The following is an 18,661-nucleotide window of genomic DNA, read 5'->3' as shown; positions in this document are numbered from 1 at the left end:
TCAAGGGTCAGGATTAAATGCTATATATGCTAGAATTAAGTGAAACCCCCCAAAAGGACATTTTTCTATTTATGTTCCCGTTTGTTTTCCTATCAAATTCCAAGAACACCTTCCCATCAAAAACACCATTTACAGATTTTGATGGTGTTTTACTGAGCAGTTTTGTTAATTTAAATACCCCTCTTATGAACTTTTGAATATCTTATTGGTCAATTTTTTGAATGCTACCACCTACAAAAGGAACCCTGCATACATTTAGGAAGTTGAAAGAAATTCTGAAATTCATATAAATAGAAGCAAATTAAGGAGCTGCATTTAAAGCTTGAATTTATATTTTGTTGTTCATTTTAAAAGTCTAAGACCGTTAGTTATTATCTGTAGTAATTAGCCATTATACCAGTGAGCAATTTTTAATTTGTGTCTGCAAAACATTGTATTAATGGACTCATTTTTTGGCAGTACTTTGCTGTTCTAGATAATGTTGTCCTGAAAGGATAGTTTTTGTCTTAAGAAACTTTATAGATAATTGTACTATAATAGTGCCCATGTGTCCACTTTTTTTTAATGACATGCTCATCTCTTTGCAGCATATGTTTCATGGGTATATCTAGAATTCCTTGTGGGTTCTTTTTGGACATAAAAAGATTCTGTGTCATTTTCACAGTACCCTAAGTCAGCCTTAACCCAGTTAGCCTAACCTAAAACCACAACCAGCTTATTTACACTCAATTCCGTTCCTTTTCTCAATATTAGAAAAATAAGGACTTTCCATTTTAATTACAAAAATTGTGAATTTGGTGCCATGTTTTTATATTCCTGATTCTGTAGAGAGTAGTCCTTTAGCAGTGAAAGCAAATTTATACCTGTTAATCGTACGTGTGGTACGATTTGCAATTGTTAATTTAATTTAAATGGGAATTTCACACATACAAATTAATAAATTTGCATTCTGGCCTTCAGCAGCATGTTCTGGGAAGTGTGTGGTTAGGATTTCCCCACGGTAACTTGTATGTACACACCACAGTCTGATCTCTGAGGTTCTAGAAGAAATCCCATCCACTGGTGCTGTGTCATTGCCTCTAGGGACAAGTGTTTTCTAGCTTCTATCTCAGAGCTTCTGCTCAGAGCTGTCAGAGATTTTTCTGCCCAATGCAGACTGAAATAAATTCTGAGGGTAACAGTTTATTTCTTTCAGTGTCTTGACTTAAAAATTCAGCAAGATCAGCATCATCTCTTGAAGTAGCTGAGTTAATAACTGAATTCAGGAAATTTCCAGTAGTTACTCTCTCTTTTCGAATCTGTAGCTGTCTGAGTCACAAAGATTTTTTTCAGTCATAGGTGTTCGTAGCTTTCTTTTTCCCAACCTAAGCCACAACCTACAAATGCTTCGCAGGTGATGAAGGGGCTGAATATGTTGTTCCATGTGAGCACAATGACAGCACTTGTCTATGTCTTCTGAAGAAATCCTCTCATATTGTACATGAATATTTTTCCAATTACAACTTCCAGTTACTGCTGCTGAAGGTGATGCACTTTTATTTTTTGCTCTTCATCACCACTTTTGACAGGTTCAGCCTTCATTTTTTTTTTGCAAATTCAGCTTCTGAATCCTTGGTAGTAAAACAACGTTTGTATTAACTGGAAACATTTCCTTCACTTCCTTTATTACAGACAGTGCAGTTATCTAAAAAGCCAGTCCCTCCGTTGTCCTTAAAATCTCTTTGAAAATAAAATTAATCTTCTTAGTATTATTAAAAATTGAAGAAGAGAGCACGTTGAGTTTTCACTTTATCTGTTGATCTTTTGATTGGAAGTGGCTCTATGTGGTTTTGCAAAATAATGGTTGTTTGATTATACCCTTTCAATTTGTTACCGTGGTACATTTTGATCTCTGAATTGTGGTCCCTGGCCAGATCTGAACTTCTTTGTAAAGTCCCAGAGGAGGAGGAAAAATCCAAAACCAAAACAAAATTATTGCACAATCTGTCAATCACTGGTATATTCTTTTTAAACAAAATATAAGGTCCCATCCAATTAGACTATTTTGTGAAACAAGAGAGCAGGAGGGGTGGCAGATATGGAAGTGCTGTTAGCAAAGCCCAGTAACTAAGGTGCAAGGCTGCTAATACCTAAAGTTGCTACAAAGAGAAATTCAGTGATTGTCAGAGTTCTGATAGAATTGGGATTTTGTCACTTCCCAGGTGAAAAGGGGAAGGAAAAAAGCATCAGTTCTGCAACCTGAATTATACAGGATGTCTTCAGAATCAACTGCTAGTCTTTGTGGGTTTTGTTTTACATCACCTTTCTTCTAAATGAATGTTTCTCGTTGCTTTTGCTCTATTTTCACATAGGGTTTCACAGAAGGAAGAACTAATTTATCTAATTAGTATTAATTTGAGTTATGTATTATTTCTATTAATTTCTAATTATCAATAACTTTCTCTTTTAAGCTATTTCTAGCATGGGAAACAAATATATAGAAGGAAAGATGGATCCTTTGTTTTGGCCACCAGAACCCAACTGCTTCCAGCGTTTCACTCCTGAGTCCTTGACAGCAATTGAGAACAGAATTGCTGAGAAAAAAAAGAAGAAAGCCGAAGCTAAGAAGGAGAGTAATGACCAAGAAGTTGAAGAAGATAAACCTACTCCTCAGCTTGATCTGAAAACCTACAAAAAACTGCCATCTCTCTATGGGGATGTTCCTGCAGAGCTTGTTGGGGAACCCCTGGAAGATTTGGATCCATACTATAGTGATCACAAGGTTAAAACCTTCAAAAGCATTTCTTGGTTTAATTTGGTCTGCTAATCTACAAGATAGTAAAGGCTGTGTTCAGAAGTTGCCCTTTGTTCTGTAGACAGAACATTACTAGCATTTATTGGGGTAGTAGTGTTGAATTATGCTCCATATAACCTAATTACAAGGTATTTTAAGGCCCGGTCAGCAATCAGAATTAATTATGAAAAAAGAATGTATATACGATAGATAGGATAGATACTTTTTGATCAAAAATAGTTTCTGAAATAACTGATATTTTGTTAGAGCAGTTTCTATGAAGTCTGAGGGGCTGGACTTACTGTAGTATAATCAGTAGCTGTTAAATGGTAGGTCACCATGCTCTTACTGCAAATGCTTTTGTTTAATTACAAATATACAAATTAGAAGAGACAGATCTGAAATATTTCCAGTAGTCTATGTAACAAAAAGAAAAAAAAAATCAGACTACATTAATTTTCTATTTTGTAACATCCTATCAGCTTTGTTTATTGTACCATATTTATATTGCATATATTCCATGCCATTGCAAAGTATTTTCTCTTTTTTGCCTATAGGAATATGTAAATTACTTGCTGTAGTATTTCCTTCTAAATTAAATGTCTATTGTGTGATTGCTTATTATTGAGAAGGACTTGACCTGAAGAGCAGAACATTGCATTCTTTAATATATACCAATAAGTTTCTGGAATGTAATCATTTAATCAGAGAACGTGCAGAAGGCTTTGTAATTATTAGTGAAAAGATTCTTCCGGAGACTTTTTTTCTCAAAGTAATCAGAGTGACATTCTTGATGAAGAAAAGAGAAACTAAAGCTGATTCAGCTGAAGGCATTTACATAATGTTAGTTTGCTGTGGTTTCGATTTAAGGGATTTCATTTTAACTTCATCTGGCAATAGTACTGAGCCACGATGGGCCTTAGGGTAGTTTACAGGGAATTACAAAGTTACTTGATAACTTAAGGATATTTCAAAATTAAAATTTCTGGCATTGTTTTGTTAGCTGAGGCAGGGGAAATTTAGGCTTGACATCAGGAGGGGGTTCTTCACAGAGAGGGTGGTTGCACACTGGAACAGGCTCCCCAGGGAAGTGGTCACTGCACCGAGCCTGTCTGAATTTAAGAAGAGATTGGACTGTGCACTTAGTCACATGGTCTGAACTTTTGGGTAGACCTGTGCGGTGTCAAGAGTTGGACTTGATCTTTAAGGGTCCCTTCCAACTCAGGATATTCTATGATTCTATGTGTGCTTTGTGAAGGATCTCTTGTAGCCTATAAAACTGTTTAAGGGTAAGGTACTTCTGAGCGAGATTGACAACAATATTGCAGTCCCAGAATGGTATCCTTTAATTACTTTGACCAAATGAATATCAGCAGTTGCTCTTCTAACTAATTTTCATTCTTACTTCTTTATCACAGTAAATACAAACTTTCATATAGTTGCTCTTTCTTCAACATGTAGTATCATCATGTCACAGCTCCAAGTAAGAAGGCAAGAAATTTTTACTCATAACTGCAATTAGATATAGTGCAGATTTTAAAACCAAAACATTATTTTTTGGAGGAAATTTGTGTTTCTTTAAAATATTTCATATACAATTATTATTATTTTTTAATAGACTTTCATGGTGATAAATAAAAAGAGGAATATTTTCCGGTTTACTGCCACGCCTGCCTTGTGTATACTTGGTCCTTTCAATCCAGTCAGAAAAGCAGCAATTCAGATTCTGACCCATTCATATCCTTTCATTGATTTCTGTAATTTTAATTTTAGAATATGCTGTGCCATTTTCCGTGATTCTGTTCCTCTCTATATATTAATCTAATTGTAGGCTCATGTGGTTTTGATACTGAGAGGTATGTTGAACCTTGTATTACAACAGCAAAGCTGTTTACATGAGGTTGCTACAAGTAAAATTGTTTAAAAAGCTCATGTTTAACAGTCAGATATACAAATATTGTTATTAAACAACATTTAGAGGCTACTGTATGATATTCTAGCCCTTTTCTATAACTTTTTCTAAATCTGTGCTCTGGTGACAAGCTTCAAATTTTAATTAAAAACCAAAACAAAATAGAGACTGTCAAGTTATTAAAGCATGAAGAGTGGGAATTACTTTGCTGAAAGAATCTGGTGTTACCCTAAGAAAGGTATTTCACACTCAAGTTTATAGACAGGTCTGAGCACCCATTTTTCATGTATTTGCAAAAAGATAAGCGTAGTTTGAAGAAAGTAAAAATACGAAGGATTGCAAGTACAAAACTGTAGGCTTTCTGCTTTTTCTTCCAAACATCTGATTTCATTTAGGTTTATTCATTTGTAGAAATAGATCCTTTTACAGTGACCTTTGGCTGATTTTGAATGTATTTTAGTGCTATTAGAAATTGCTAAACTGGCTGTTCGGTTCCAAGTTAATCCTAAATTTTGTTTAAAAACAAAAAACAAAACCAACATTTTTTTTAGGTGATGACTGAACTATCATGAAAGGACATTTTTTCTTATGTATGTTTTCGTTGTCTGCCACATAAAATGACAAAACTTTCTGAACTTGTTGTAGGCTGTAACTGTCCCATCATAAAAAATGTATACATGGACCCCCAACTTCAAAGAACACTAGTTATTGATAATTAATATTTTTCATCTTATTTTATTTTTTTTTCCCTAGGATTTATTAAAAACCATGGTTGGTATGGGGTTGTGACCCCTTTCTCTTTATTTCATGTTCCTACTGCAAAAGAATGGAGGTTTCCAAAATTTCAAGTAATACTAGACAGCAGAGGATTCTCAGATTTCCTTCTTTAAATGTATTTGATTTATTTATGATCCTCATGTCTTCTGACAGCTCTGTCTGACCTCTTATGTCCGATTGGAATTTCAGTCTAATGTCCTGCCTTCCAAAACTGTCCCCACGTGCTGTTATTTTTACATCATGAGGTTTACCCAGACGAGCAGAAATTTAATCTGACATCAGCTTCTTTGGAAAAAAGCAAGAAAAGTCATGCATATTCAAAAGCAAAGTAGTTATTTGAATAAGTTAATGGGTTTTGTTTGTAAATTGGCAACTTTTTTGAACTTCATTGTTTTATAATACAGCTCTTTTTCCTTGACTTATTATTCACAATATTTGTTGGCTTTATTACATGTACTGTGGTACTCAATTGTGCTTCCATGGCTGTAAATAGCCTTCCACCACAGCTCAACTGGACTGAGTAAGTTACCTCAATTGCGTTTTCTTCACTCTAAGGAAACTAACCTGCTGGACTGAAGGAGATTGAACAATGTGGTGATCTAATTCTTGGGTTTGAAAATCCTCTGAGAGACTTCTGAGGAAGATTTGGGATTTTTGTAATAGCAGCCAGTCCTTGTGGAGCCTGTTTTCTCAGAGGAATACACAAGGAATACGCCCTTTACTCTGTGTTGGGTAATTTTGCCATTTGGTATAATATAGAAGGTTGGCCCATTTTACCTTTAAAGGATTAAGCTGTTTAGAGAGGTTGTGTAACATGATTCTAACATCTAAAATTTGGTAGGGACCTTCAAAGATCATGATTCAAGGTGATGCCACACCAATGGTAAATCTAGCAGGAGAATCACCTCATCCTAGGGTAATAACCTGAGTGTCTGCTATGGCCAACTCATGTAAAAACTATAGAGGAATAAATATTAATTCCATTCTCTCTTGCTGTTTTCTGGGGACACCCCCAGTTCAGTTTTTCACATTATGAATCTTTTTGTACTATCTCATTACCTTTTGTAACTGTGCTCTGTATCCATTTTAACTTAAGTTGAGGTTCTGGAATTAAAATTTGTTAAAATCTGCTTGTGGCATCAGAGGTTCCATAATTTTAATCTCTCTCTCTTTTTTTTTTTTTTTTTTTTTTTCTAAGCAAAGTGATACCATTAGCTTAGTTTTATGTAGAATAATGTTAGCTTAGTTTTACAGAGAGTTTCTTTCAGTTTTAGAGCACTTGCTAGAATGACTGTGTAATATATGCAATCTTATCAGGCTACGCAGAAAAAAAGACTTAATCTTACTGTTCTGCCAAAATGCTGAGACTTTGATATTTTCCAGTCTGCTTTAGACCATAAACATGGGCTTTCATAATTCTTCATAAGTAAGTTTCTTCATCCAGAAATAGTATGGTATACTTACATATACACTTATGGTTATAGATTTACATGAAAATCTTACTGAAAGTCAGAAATGCATGTTCTTATACCTACAGTGTGTTTCTAAGAGTAATCTATCCTGCCCTATCAGATTTCACATTTTCTACCTTCATTTCCATCCTGTGCCTAAATCATAGAAAAGGTACAATGTGCCCAAATGTCTTTTAATCTCTTTTGTGTTTTTATTTCTATAGCTTCAATATATTCTTTCCTTCTCAGACATCTTTTTACAGGTATATATACTGGTGAAATATTGATAAAATTAGTAGCAAGAGGATTTGTTTGGAATGAATTTACCTTTCTTCGAGATCCGTGGAACTGTTTGGATCTTGTTGTTATCATTGTGACGTAAGTAAAACTCTGTTGTTCTCTTACACTCAAGGGACAAACATACAAACACATATAATATGATACTAGATGGTCTGAAGTTCTTTACAGTAGTTGACATTCTACCCACTGAAGTGTTCCTGTGTTTGAATCACTCTTTGCATACCTGCTGCCTGAAGAGAGAAAAATTGTCTTAGACTTTAAAGCAAGACATAAATGCAAAGCTCATCTGTTTGAGTTAGCATTCATTTGCTCATTTACTACATGTATTTTCACAATTAATGGACCTATTTTATTGTTCTCAGTGCAGTACTTTTTTTCTTTTTTCTTTTTTTCTTTTTTTTTCTTTTTTCTTTTTTTTTCTTTTTTTTCTTTTTTTTTTTTATTTTTTTATTTTTTAAACGAAGTGTCCCCACAGACAGCCAAAACCAAGCATTCTTCCTTATGTTGTCTTACTTGCTGTGGTCTGGATGAGATGAAGTTTTTCTGAGAAGGATTCGAAGTGCATCACAAGATGTTGAATGACATAGTGATAAACAGCAGATGAAATATAAAGGATGTAAAGTGATGCTCAAGCAAAAGCAGACCTAGCTTTACATATACAGTTAGGAGCTCTGAAATAGATTTCACATGTTGGAAAAAAAAAAAAAGAAAAAGAAAATGGTGAAAACACCACTCCAGTGTGCAATAACGGTCAGAGAATGAAATAGTAAAAGAGGGCATCATGTGTAAGAAATAACAGAGCAGAACACAGAGTTATTTCACTGTAGAAGTCTGTTTTTTTTTTTTTTTTTTTTTTACTTTCTTTCCAAGCCTATATGTAGTCTTGCTTCTGACATCTCAAAAGATGACAGTTAAAATACATTACAGAGAAGAGTGGCAAAGATGGTACATCTTGTGCTCAATCTAATGAAAAAACTCTACCTAGAGTAGGGCTCTCATGAAAAACAAACAAACAAACAAACAAAAAAAAAACAGGAACATTGAGGTAGTCTCTAGTATAGAGTCAAAAAGAGAATAAATTGTTTTTTTTTTCCTCCTAAAATGAGAGCTAAAGACACCAACTAAAGTTCTCAAATAACAGAATGAAAAAGAAGGGTTGAGTTTTTCACACTATGTGTAGGCACATTTTCTTTCAGAGGAGGTTGTGGATGCAGAAAGCTTACTTGCATTCAGACGGTTTCTGGACAGAATCCAGAATGAGAAGATGGTAAGGGTTATATTTAAAACAGAGATACTATGTCTACTTCAGGAAGTCCCTGAGCTATACATTTTCTGGAAGAATGAAATCTGTTAAGCATTGATTTATGACTGCCTTGATGCTAAACTCTTCTGTAAGCCTTTGTTATGGGCCATTCTTGAAGGGGTAACGTGGTCACATTCAAGTTCATATCAAAACCAGGTAGCTAAGTGGACAAGAAAATAAGAACAAAGAAAGTCAGAATTTGTATCTCGAATACAGAATGTCAATCTTGAAAGCAAAATAGTCTTACAGCAGTGAACAGATTCACTCAAAACCAAGTCTCAAGAGTTTTAAAGCTTTCTCTGACATTTAGAATTTCTGAGTGTTTTTCAGTTGTCATGTTCTACTTTGTTAAAGAGGAATGTAGATTGGAATGGAAATTATGTGGTCCAACTCCTTGCTAAAAGCAGGGCTAATTTAAATTGGGTTGTTTAGGATCTTGTCCAATAAAGTACTGAGTTTCTCTAAGGATGGAGATTCAATAAGTTCCCCAGGCAACCCATTCCAACCACATTGTGATTTATTTTTTTTCTCCCAAATACCTATATGGAATCATGTAGCAACTTAAGTCTGCTGCCTCTCATTGTTTCATGGTAAGCTTCCAATGACAGTGCAACTCCATCTTCTCTAACCCCTTGTATTGGGCAGCTAGTAACAACAGTAAGATTGTAAGGCTCGTCACCCCATTAGCCTTTTCTTCTACGGACTCAAACCCAACCCAGGCTAAGAATCTAACCATCTAATTGTTTTACTGGCCATCCGTAGAGACCTGGCTGCATGTGTTCCAGTATGTCAAATGTCTGTCTTGCCCTGGGGAGCCCAAGGCTGGTCACAGGACTCCAGATTCAATCAGATTCAATCTCAAAAGTGATGACTACTCTCAGGGATCTGGGAGGCCTGACAGCAGACTTTACAAATAAAGATCTAAGCAGTGTTGAGCAGCCTCAACTTTTGCATGTCCTTAGTCACTGCCTTCTTGAACATCCGTGTAAGTGATGAACATAAGTGAAGTGCAGTGTTCCTGTGCTTTGAAGAAAATAACCTTGACGATCAACCTGCTGTTCTGGGGGCTACTTTTCCCTTTGAGGTGGTTTCCCATGGGATTCTGCCAAGCAGATCTCTGAATGCACTGGAATCTGTTGTTCTGAAGTCCAGGGTTTTTATCCTTCTATTAATTTTGCTTATTTTTCCTGGGGTCTTTAAACTGCAGCATCTAATGGGCTCTGTAGCAAAGGCTGCTGTCAACTGCCATATCCCTCACTGGTTTTCCCTCGTGAGTAACAAGTTACATACTCAGATGACATCACACACCTATGTATCTATGTGAGCAAAGTGTTCTTATGGGTAACCTACAAATCACTAAGGATTTTATATGGAATAAATTTACACATCAGTAGAAATCAAATAGTCCGATAGCTGTATGAACTACATTTTGCAGTCTTTGCTACCCATGTTCCTAATTCATTTGTGTTCAAGCAGGTATAAGCACTTCCCAATATGTTACCTGCTTCTGGTTTTGGGGTCCTATCATACTACAAATAAAAATATTTTGAAATTAACAGTGAAGTGATTAATTTATGTACTTGATTTAATCTTACAGCTTAGGTAAAGCTGTAGTGGTCTGAAGTTGTGCTTTGAGTGGCAAGTTACCTAGATGACCTCCAGAGGTCCTCTCCAGCCAGTGTTTGTCAGATTCTGTTACTGAGACTTCTTATTTTAAGGAATTTTGTTACACGTTATGGCCTTATTATAAGAAGAGTCACAATTGTCCAGTGTCACATGAAGGATGACTTACAAAATGTAGGGTAACTAGTTAGTGTTGTATATACAACTCTTAAAATCCTCATTTTATGAAATTTTCAAACTGTAGTTAACATATTGTAAACCTAATTTTGTTCAAATCCTTTTCTATAAACTATATATTGTGTAGTTTTAAGAGATAGTTGTAGTATATACTTTCATGTATTTTTCTGAATCAGGTCAGCCTTGATGTGAGATGATGTCATATTATTGAAGGTTTTATATTTTTTAGTAGACATTTTGATGGATAAACACTTCAAAAGTGCTTCAGAAGCATCCAAATCCACAAGAAGAAAAACTTGCTCTGTTTCTTTCAAGCAGCATTTTTCAAAAGGCTCATTATTTTATAACAATCCCTAGCAGTGGACTTAGATTCCTAACTTCAGACATCTACTTCGGGACATATTGGACCTTTTTCTGTTCTGTATTATATTCATTACTGTATCCTCTATACGCATATTCTGTGAAAAGCTGGATCTTTGTCATTCCGTTATATGGTGGTTTAATTTTATAGGTATGTTAGTATCTGTAAAACATCAGGAAATGTTTCAGCTCTTCGAACTTTCAGAGTACTGAGGACTTTGAAAGCTATTTCAGTAATACCAGGTAAGGAACAAAATATATTATTATTTGTCTCTTTGTTTCAGCAGAGGATTACCATTTTACTACTTCCTCTCCTGTTCTTGTGCTGTCTGTCACTTTTTGTGGCAGTTAAAAGCATGCGAAGGTGTGACCATTTTGTAGTGTGTAGAAACTTTCAGCAGCATCTCAACAGAATTTTATTTATCATCTTTCTTCAAAACGATTTTGACCTTGGCATATTTTTGTATTTTCTGCTCTTTTTTTTTTTTTTTGTTTACTTTTTCCTCTCTGTAAATTTCCACCATCACTAATGTTCACTGTTTTTTCCCTCAGTACCTTTGTATTTTTGCTTCTGTCTTTTCTGAGCAGTGCACCCCATCCAATAAGTTTTCTTAACATAATAATTGCTGTACCACCATCTTTCTGGTTTCACATTATACTTCTCAAGCTTACGTTTCTATGGTTTATTTCTGAGAATGTTGGCCTCACAATATTTCAGAACTGCATTTCTTTGTTTACTGGCCACAGCTGCAATTTGGATTAAGGATAATTCTTTTAACAATATTATTTTGTATATGTTATCCATATATTTGTTATTTTTTTTAAGCTGTGCCACTAATTTAGATGTGAATGTATGGATTTCAGAATCTACAACTCATTTGAAAATCTAAAAATGACTGTATAACCCATTGTCATGATATATAATAGCTGTGCCATTTCTATATAATTACAAGCATTTTTGGATCTCACTCTTTGCCTATGTCATATTTCAAATTTCATTATTCTGCCTGAATATGTATCTTCAATTTATATATTGTCCCTTTTACCTTCCCGATGTTGTAAATGTTATGTTTTTAAACTGGTGACATTTACAAGATACTGTTTTCTAAAAAGAATACCCTGAGGTCAGCAGAAGTTATCCTTTATTGTAATGTGTATTCAACAAAATGTGTATCATTTATTTAATGTTAACCAATCACAAAAATCTCTCCGTACTCATTAAAACTCAGAAGAGTTTGTTAGATGCCATCTTAATCTAGAATGCTCAATTTAGCAAAATTAGTGTTAGAAGGAAGTAAAAGCCAAATACATTTTGATTAGGAAACTTAAATAAAAAATTTATTGCTCATTATATGCTTTATTTTACCTCATTTAATACTGTGAAGATACAAAATGATTTACACTGACTTGTTTTTAACATACTTGCAACTCTTGTGTGTTGTCATAAAAGAACATTACTGCATTCCTCTTCTCATGTTGCGTATTTTTAAATCTTATTTTTCTAGGTCTAAAAGTCATCGTAAATTCACTTATTGAATCTGTTAAGAAACTTACCGATGTGCTGATCTTGACTGTTTTTTGCTTGAGTATATTTGCTCTAATAGGCCTCCAGCTTTTTATGGGCAATTTAAGACATAAATGTATCCTCAATTCTACTACAAATGAAACATACAATGACAGTTTATGTAAGGATGCCAAGATATATTTACCAAATGAAACTGGTAAATTTTTATCATTACCTCCTTTTACTTAATCTGTGTATCTTCCTACGTATGACTCGTTTTTCACATAGGTCTTAAAATATGGTTGCATGTGTCTCGCAAGAAGGCATGTTCTTGCATTTGCACAAGTAGCGATATGAAATCTCTGGAACAACTGAATCAGAGGTTGGTGAATCTGGAATTTGGGTAAAGATTCCAGGAAAGCAGTCTGTGTGATACAAGGGACTGAGTTTTCTGCAAGCATTTCCTTCTTTACTAATGCATATTGCATGGGGAGCCTAATTTTAGGGGAACAGCACTCAGAATTTTTTTTTTTTTTTTTTTGGGAGGGGGTGGGGATGACACACATGAACTGCGTTTTTCAGGGATTTTGCTTACTTCTTTCAGACATTCCTATTTTTACCAGAAAGCAATAAAAATCTTACATTATAAGTTGTGCTGTCAATGAATTTTCAAAAAAAGCCATACTTATGAACAGATCTCTTGAGAAACAACTCCATTATGCCCTTTGTTGTGAAAGACCAGTGTTAAAAAGTGCAGTAACATATGACTTAGTATCTGTGTGCTGTAGGAAATGAGTATGTGAACACTCACTTTAATTTGGAGAAGTTTAAAGCAACAACTTCAGATTGTATGATTCCTTTGTTTATTTATTTATTTTAATAGATATCTGTGCCAGAATGAATAAGTCTTCTGAAATACTGCTCTGTGGTTTCAGTTCAGATCCTAAGTAAGTGAACAAAACAGTTTTAGTATTTCCCTATTTTTTCCCCCCAGATAGACTTCGGTTTTATTTTTGGCATGAAGAAATGCTTTTGATTTTTCAGAAGGGTGGAATGTTTTTATTTTTTATAGTTCAATAAAAAATGTATTTCAATTAAGAGAAGAAATGAAATAATGAAAATAATGAAAAAAAAATAGTAGGATATAGGCAATTATGTACATGCTTTATTGCTAATAATCGATAATACAATGGTAATGTAGAATGACCTAAAAGAGGAAGGGAACAGATCAGTAAAGAATATGAGGTATTAATAAACTCTCCTCATCTTGGTGAATTATTTAAAAGTAAGCAAATTTTCATTTTTCATCTCCTCTGCGTATTTCTTTGCATCCTGGATGGATAGTTTCTATCCAGTAAGACTATACCATGAATCTTCGACTAGACAAATGACTTTCCAGGATTGTCTCATATAAATCAGCCCTTCTGGCAGAGTTGTGTTGGGGAATAATGAAACTGGACATTGAGATGAATTGAGAAAATCCATATATAGTGTTGTGCATTGGGTGCTTTCAGAAACAATCAAATATTGCAAGCATGAGTATTGTCTAAAGTTTTTTTTTTTTTTTTTTTTCGGTTAGTGGGGAGTGCCCCCAAAACTATACATGCTTGAAGATTGGGAAGAATCCTGACTTTGGCTACACTAGTTTTGATCATTTTGGCTGGGCCTTCCTTTCGTTATTCCGTCTGATGACACAAGATTCCTGGGAGCGTCTCTACAGACAAGTAGGTACTTTTTTTTACCTGCTAGGTTGACTTTAGGCATGAAGTTTAGAGCTTTATATCCCCTAGAAAAATCTTCACCTGTTTTTTTCTTCACCTGTTTTTTTTTTTTTTTTTTTTTTTTTTTTTTCACATTAGTGATACAAAATTTGTTTTGAAACCAATGGAAACAGTAAGAAAGGAGATTCAATTAGCTAAGTTCTCACAACTTCTGCAAATTGGATGGCAGCAATCTTTCCGTGAGTGCTCATAGCTTGGTTGGAGAGCACACTTGAGTCAATGATTAGTAGCTAAATATATTAATTATGTAACTATCAAACGATTGGGGTATAGAGTAGGTCCAGCTAGTGAGCTCACTGCTGCTGCAAGAGCAATGAGGACTTATGGGCTCTGTTTCTTGTTTCTCTCTTTTTAAATACTGACTCCTCACCAAACCTTTTGGCTCAGAACAAACATGCTTAAATTTCAGAGCATATTTTGATAACTACGATTTAAAAAATGAAGCCTTTCATATTTTATTGTTTTATTTTGTAACATTTTAATTATTATTGTATATATATATATACACACACATAAACAATACAGAAATTGAAGAGATCTATCTGGATCTCCTACATCTATGCAGTGTCTGTGCTAAAAGGGAATTATCTTCTGCCTTGTTCTGTAGCTTTCATATGGTTCACTTGAACTTTTCTCCAGCAACATTTATTAACTGATTTTTTAGCTGATTTATTAAATGATTTTTTAAATGAATGCATCTGCAGATGATGCCAAATTAGGTAGAAGTCTTGGTCTGCTTGATGGTCGGAAGGCTCTGCAGAGGGACCTGGATAGGCCAGATTGATGGGCCACATCCAAGCACATGATATTCACCAAGGCTGAATGCTGGGTGCTGCACTTGGGTTATAACAACCTCATGAAGCTTGGGGAAGAGTGGCTGGAAAGTTGGCCAGGAGAAAGGAGTTAGGGCTGCTGGTCACCAGCCAGTTAAGCATGAAACAGCGGTATGCCCAGGTGGCCAAGAAGGCCAATGGCATCCTGGCCTGCACCAGAAATAGTGTGGCCAGCAGGACTAAGGAAGGGATTGTCCCATTGTATGCAGCACAGGTGAGACTGCACCTTGAATAGTGTGTTCACTTTTGGGCCCTTGTAAGAAGGACATTGATTTGTTTAAGCATGTCCAGAGAAGAGCAACAAATCTGGTGAAGGGACTAGGAAATGAGACGTGAGGAGCAGCTGAAGTAACTGGGGTTGTTCAGTCTGGAGAAGAGGAGGCCAAGGGGAGACTCATAATTCTTTACAGCTACATGGAAGGAGGTTGCAGTGAGGAGGGTGTTGATCTATTTCCTCAGGTGACAAGTAATAGGATGCAAGACAATGGCCTCAGGTTGTGCCAGGGGTGGTTTAGATTGGACATTAGGAAGAATTTCTTCAAGGAAACGGTGGTTAGGCACTGGAACAGGCTGCCTGGGGAGGTGGTGGAGTTGTCATCCCTGGAATTATTTAAGAAACCTGTGGCACTTAGGGGCCTGGTTTGGGGTTTGGTGGCAGACTTGTAGTGTTAGGTGGGTGGTTGGACTTGATGATCTTGAAGCTCTTTTCTGAAATGATTCTATGATTATGTTTTCTTTCTGCCATTTCAAGGCCATGTTATTTTGTTTTCTGATGCTTCAGAGCTTCATTTTGAGCCATCTCTTCCACTGCTGTTTAAAAAAAAAAAAAGGAATATGCAGCCTAATTACTGCTTCTTATTCACTAAATACACGTCTTTCATTATTGTTTAGATAATCCTAGCTTTCCTCCTCTTTAATAAGTTTCAGTAATTTATTCTGTAGTTAGCTATATATCTCTTTACAGATGAAGTAGCTTCTCATAACTTAAACTCTGATGATCATTTGATTGATTTTCTTAGAGGTATTTCATTTAATTTTAAGATTTTTTTTTTTTTTTCATTCTCAGTTGTACATGGTTTCATTATGAATGCTTAATGGACTGTTACATGAAGAGAAAAATATTATATGATCACAGATAAGTTTTTAAGAGCAGAAATTTATTTACTTGTAGGCCAGATGAACTCCCAGCTAGATGTATTTCTAGACCTTCTGTATAACCTAGACCAGAGGTAGTGCAGTTGTTTAAAGAAAACAGCTCAGTATCTTGACCTCTTGCATTGTATTGGAAGATAAATTGTTAGCTTGTAATTCTGTTGTAAATGTTAGTTTGTTAAGAATCTGTTGTGACCTTTCTTTTTTCCTCACAGACTATCCGTACATCTGGGAAGAGCTACATTTTATTTTTTATGGCAGTCATCTTTTTATGCTCGTTTTATCTCTTCAATCTGATCTTGGCTGTAGTAACTATGGCATATGAAGAGCAAAATAAAGCTACTCTTGCTGAAACAGAGGCAAAGGAAAAATTACTTCAGAATGCTCATCAAATTCTAGAGAAAGAACAGGTTTGCAAATTATTTTACATAGTATATAAGATGTAGTTCCTTTAGTATTCTTCTGTTTGTGGGTTAGGGGAGAAAGGTTCTTAATTATGCATGATTCACACAATATGTTCTAATATTTCATTTATTTCTTTCTGCCTCATTATAAATATGTATAAACAATTCTTCAATACAAGCAAAGAGTATGAGTCCAGGTTACATCATATTAAGTTTTATTTTTTTGCAGACCTGACACTGCATAATCAAACAATGAGCTTTCAAGGAAGATATGTAGCTTTTGTAGTATTTTATCTTACCTACATCATAGGAACCTGCACCCTGTGGTTTGCCCTGTTCTTGTATAGTACCACTATGGCTGTGTACAAGAAATCCTTTCTTATATCCTTTGGATATAAGAAACTTTTTGCTATTATTGCATAGTCTGACAAAAGATATATGAGTAAAGAGATATGCATCCATTGGAAAAACTGACATTTCTTTACTTCTCTAAGATTGAAGTTAGAATACTGATGATTTTCAGGGTTGTTCAAAAATAGATCTTTCTGAGAGCTGCTGTTCTCAGCTGTTCTCATGCCTCTTTTTGAATGATCACGCACAGAAGGTTTACTGATTGACAGGAGCAGGAACAGTCTTTGGACAGGCTAATGCTGTTAGTTCCACATTAATGTAAAAGGACATCCAGGACTGTGTCAGTTTGTTTGCTTTTGGTTTCAAGAGTAAATACACACTTCAGATTTATACAGCGTTCCTTCTTATTCTTGTTACAGTATTGCACACTGGACCACAGGAATCGCTTTTTTTTTTTTCTTTTTTCTTTCCTTTTTTTTTTTAATAAAAAAAAACTAATTAATTAATGTATATATTTACTTATTTATTGTTTTTTATTCTTAAGAAGTGAAGCTCAGCTGAGGCAACATATAGTTTGTAAATAAGATATCATTTATCCTCTAACCTTTTATGAAAGACACTTCTAACAACTAAAAAAAGTCACACTTGTAAGAAGACTTGCATGTATTTCCTACCAACTGTCCAACTTCATCAAGATGAAATGTATCACCAGTGTACCAAATTCCCCTTACATAGCTGTGGACACACCTGTGATGTTTCTCTGGCTGAAATGCCAGGTTTTATTCAGGCTTTTCCTCCTTCTCTTTTTTTCAAGAGGAATAGTAGTAAAGAAAGATTTAGTATTTTAGGATTTAGTTTGAGCCCTGTGTCCTCTATTGTCATTGTGTTCAAGGTTGAAAGTGAGAAAAGGGGGAATAAACAGTACACCTGAAGATTTTCTGTAGTAGCTGATAAATAACTTTTATCTTTCAGTCTTGTGAGTAGTATTTTGTATTACTACCTCTTTATGATAGTTTAATATTTGAAAGGTAAAAATTGCTAATTCAAAACATTTAGATAGCACAATAATTAAGCTGTATATGGTCCTAGTCCATTCATTGGCATTTGCCCTGTATTAATAGACAGACTTTTTGCTGTTTCTTTTACAGATGTTGGCTGCTGGAGAGAATGATAAGGCCTTGCATGTCAGATCTGAAAAGCCAGTTGCTGACTTAGAAAGTTCAAAAGAAAAAGAGATGAAAGGAGAAAACCCTTTTTTAAGAAAAACCTTAATTTTAGGTGATCGTGGTGAAGAGGAATACATATTTTATTCACAGCCTAATCATTGCCAAAAGAAACTTGTAAGTATTCGAAATACAAGATAAATTCATTAGACTTGCATGTGATATGACAATTTGATGAGCAGAAAAGCTTTCTTTACTTGCATTTTTTCCCCTCTCCCTTCTCGCATAAAACGGATTGAACTTGTTTTATGGACCAATCTGAAAGTTAGATTTGGGGACCAAAAGGAGAAATCAAATGTGGACTTGAAAGGAAAGTTAGAAGTGGCTGTCAGCATAATTAAGACACACTATAGCCTGCTGCACTTACAGCTGTGCTAAGATACATCAGCATCTCTGTTGTGCTGCATAAAGAAACATAGAAAAGCCTGTAATTTTCAGAACTTCCCTAATAACCGAACCTTTCTTTTTTGTACACATGTAATTCTCTGACCAAAATATTTCGCATTGGATTTAGTTCAGTATGACTACTGCTGATGTTAGGGGCATGATTCAGTTGTCTAAATATAAGCATCTAGTGCCATTTTAGATGTTCTTGAACAGGCTGTACATCCTATACAACTTTGGTGTCAGTGGCCTATCTTCCAGTACTGTTGTATTGAGTTTACGTGGCAAGGCTTTTGTAGCAGGGGGGGCTGCAAGGGTGGACTCAGAGAGTTAGTCAAATATAATCTGCAACA

General features: G+C 35.0%; 1 protein-coding gene across 1 annotated transcript in view; it reads left to right on the top strand.

Moving 5' to 3' along the window:
• The window catches only part of LOC101799433 (sodium channel protein type 5 subunit alpha-like), a 45,950-nt gene that overhangs the window by 2,576 nt on the left and 24,713 nt on the right, over positions 1-18,661 (top strand). The window contains exons 2-11 of the mRNA XM_021272133.4: positions 2,451-2,761; positions 4,392-4,510; positions 5,893-5,982; positions 7,163-7,291; positions 10,828-10,919; positions 12,182-12,397; positions 13,064-13,127; positions 13,760-13,904; positions 16,162-16,356; positions 17,850-18,041. Of these exons, the coding sequence (XP_021127808.3) occupies positions 2,462-2,761; positions 4,392-4,510; positions 5,893-5,982; positions 7,163-7,291; positions 10,828-10,919; positions 12,182-12,397; positions 13,064-13,127; positions 13,760-13,904; positions 16,162-16,356; positions 17,850-18,041 (1,542 nt within the window). The 5' untranslated portion in view covers positions 2,451-2,461. The remainder of the gene's footprint in view (positions 1-2,450; positions 2,762-4,391; positions 4,511-5,892; positions 5,983-7,162; positions 7,292-10,827; positions 10,920-12,181; positions 12,398-13,063; positions 13,128-13,759; positions 13,905-16,161; positions 16,357-17,849; positions 18,042-18,661) is intronic.

The sequence above is a fragment of the Anas platyrhynchos genome, chromosome 2 (assembly GCF_047663525.1).
Source record: "Anas platyrhynchos isolate ZD024472 breed Pekin duck chromosome 2, IASCAAS_PekinDuck_T2T, whole genome shotgun sequence".
Lineage (NCBI taxonomy): Eukaryota > Metazoa > Chordata > Aves > Anseriformes > Anatidae > Anas > Anas platyrhynchos.
Note: the sequence above shows the minus strand (reverse complement) of the source record. Positions and strands in the feature narration are given on the sequence as shown.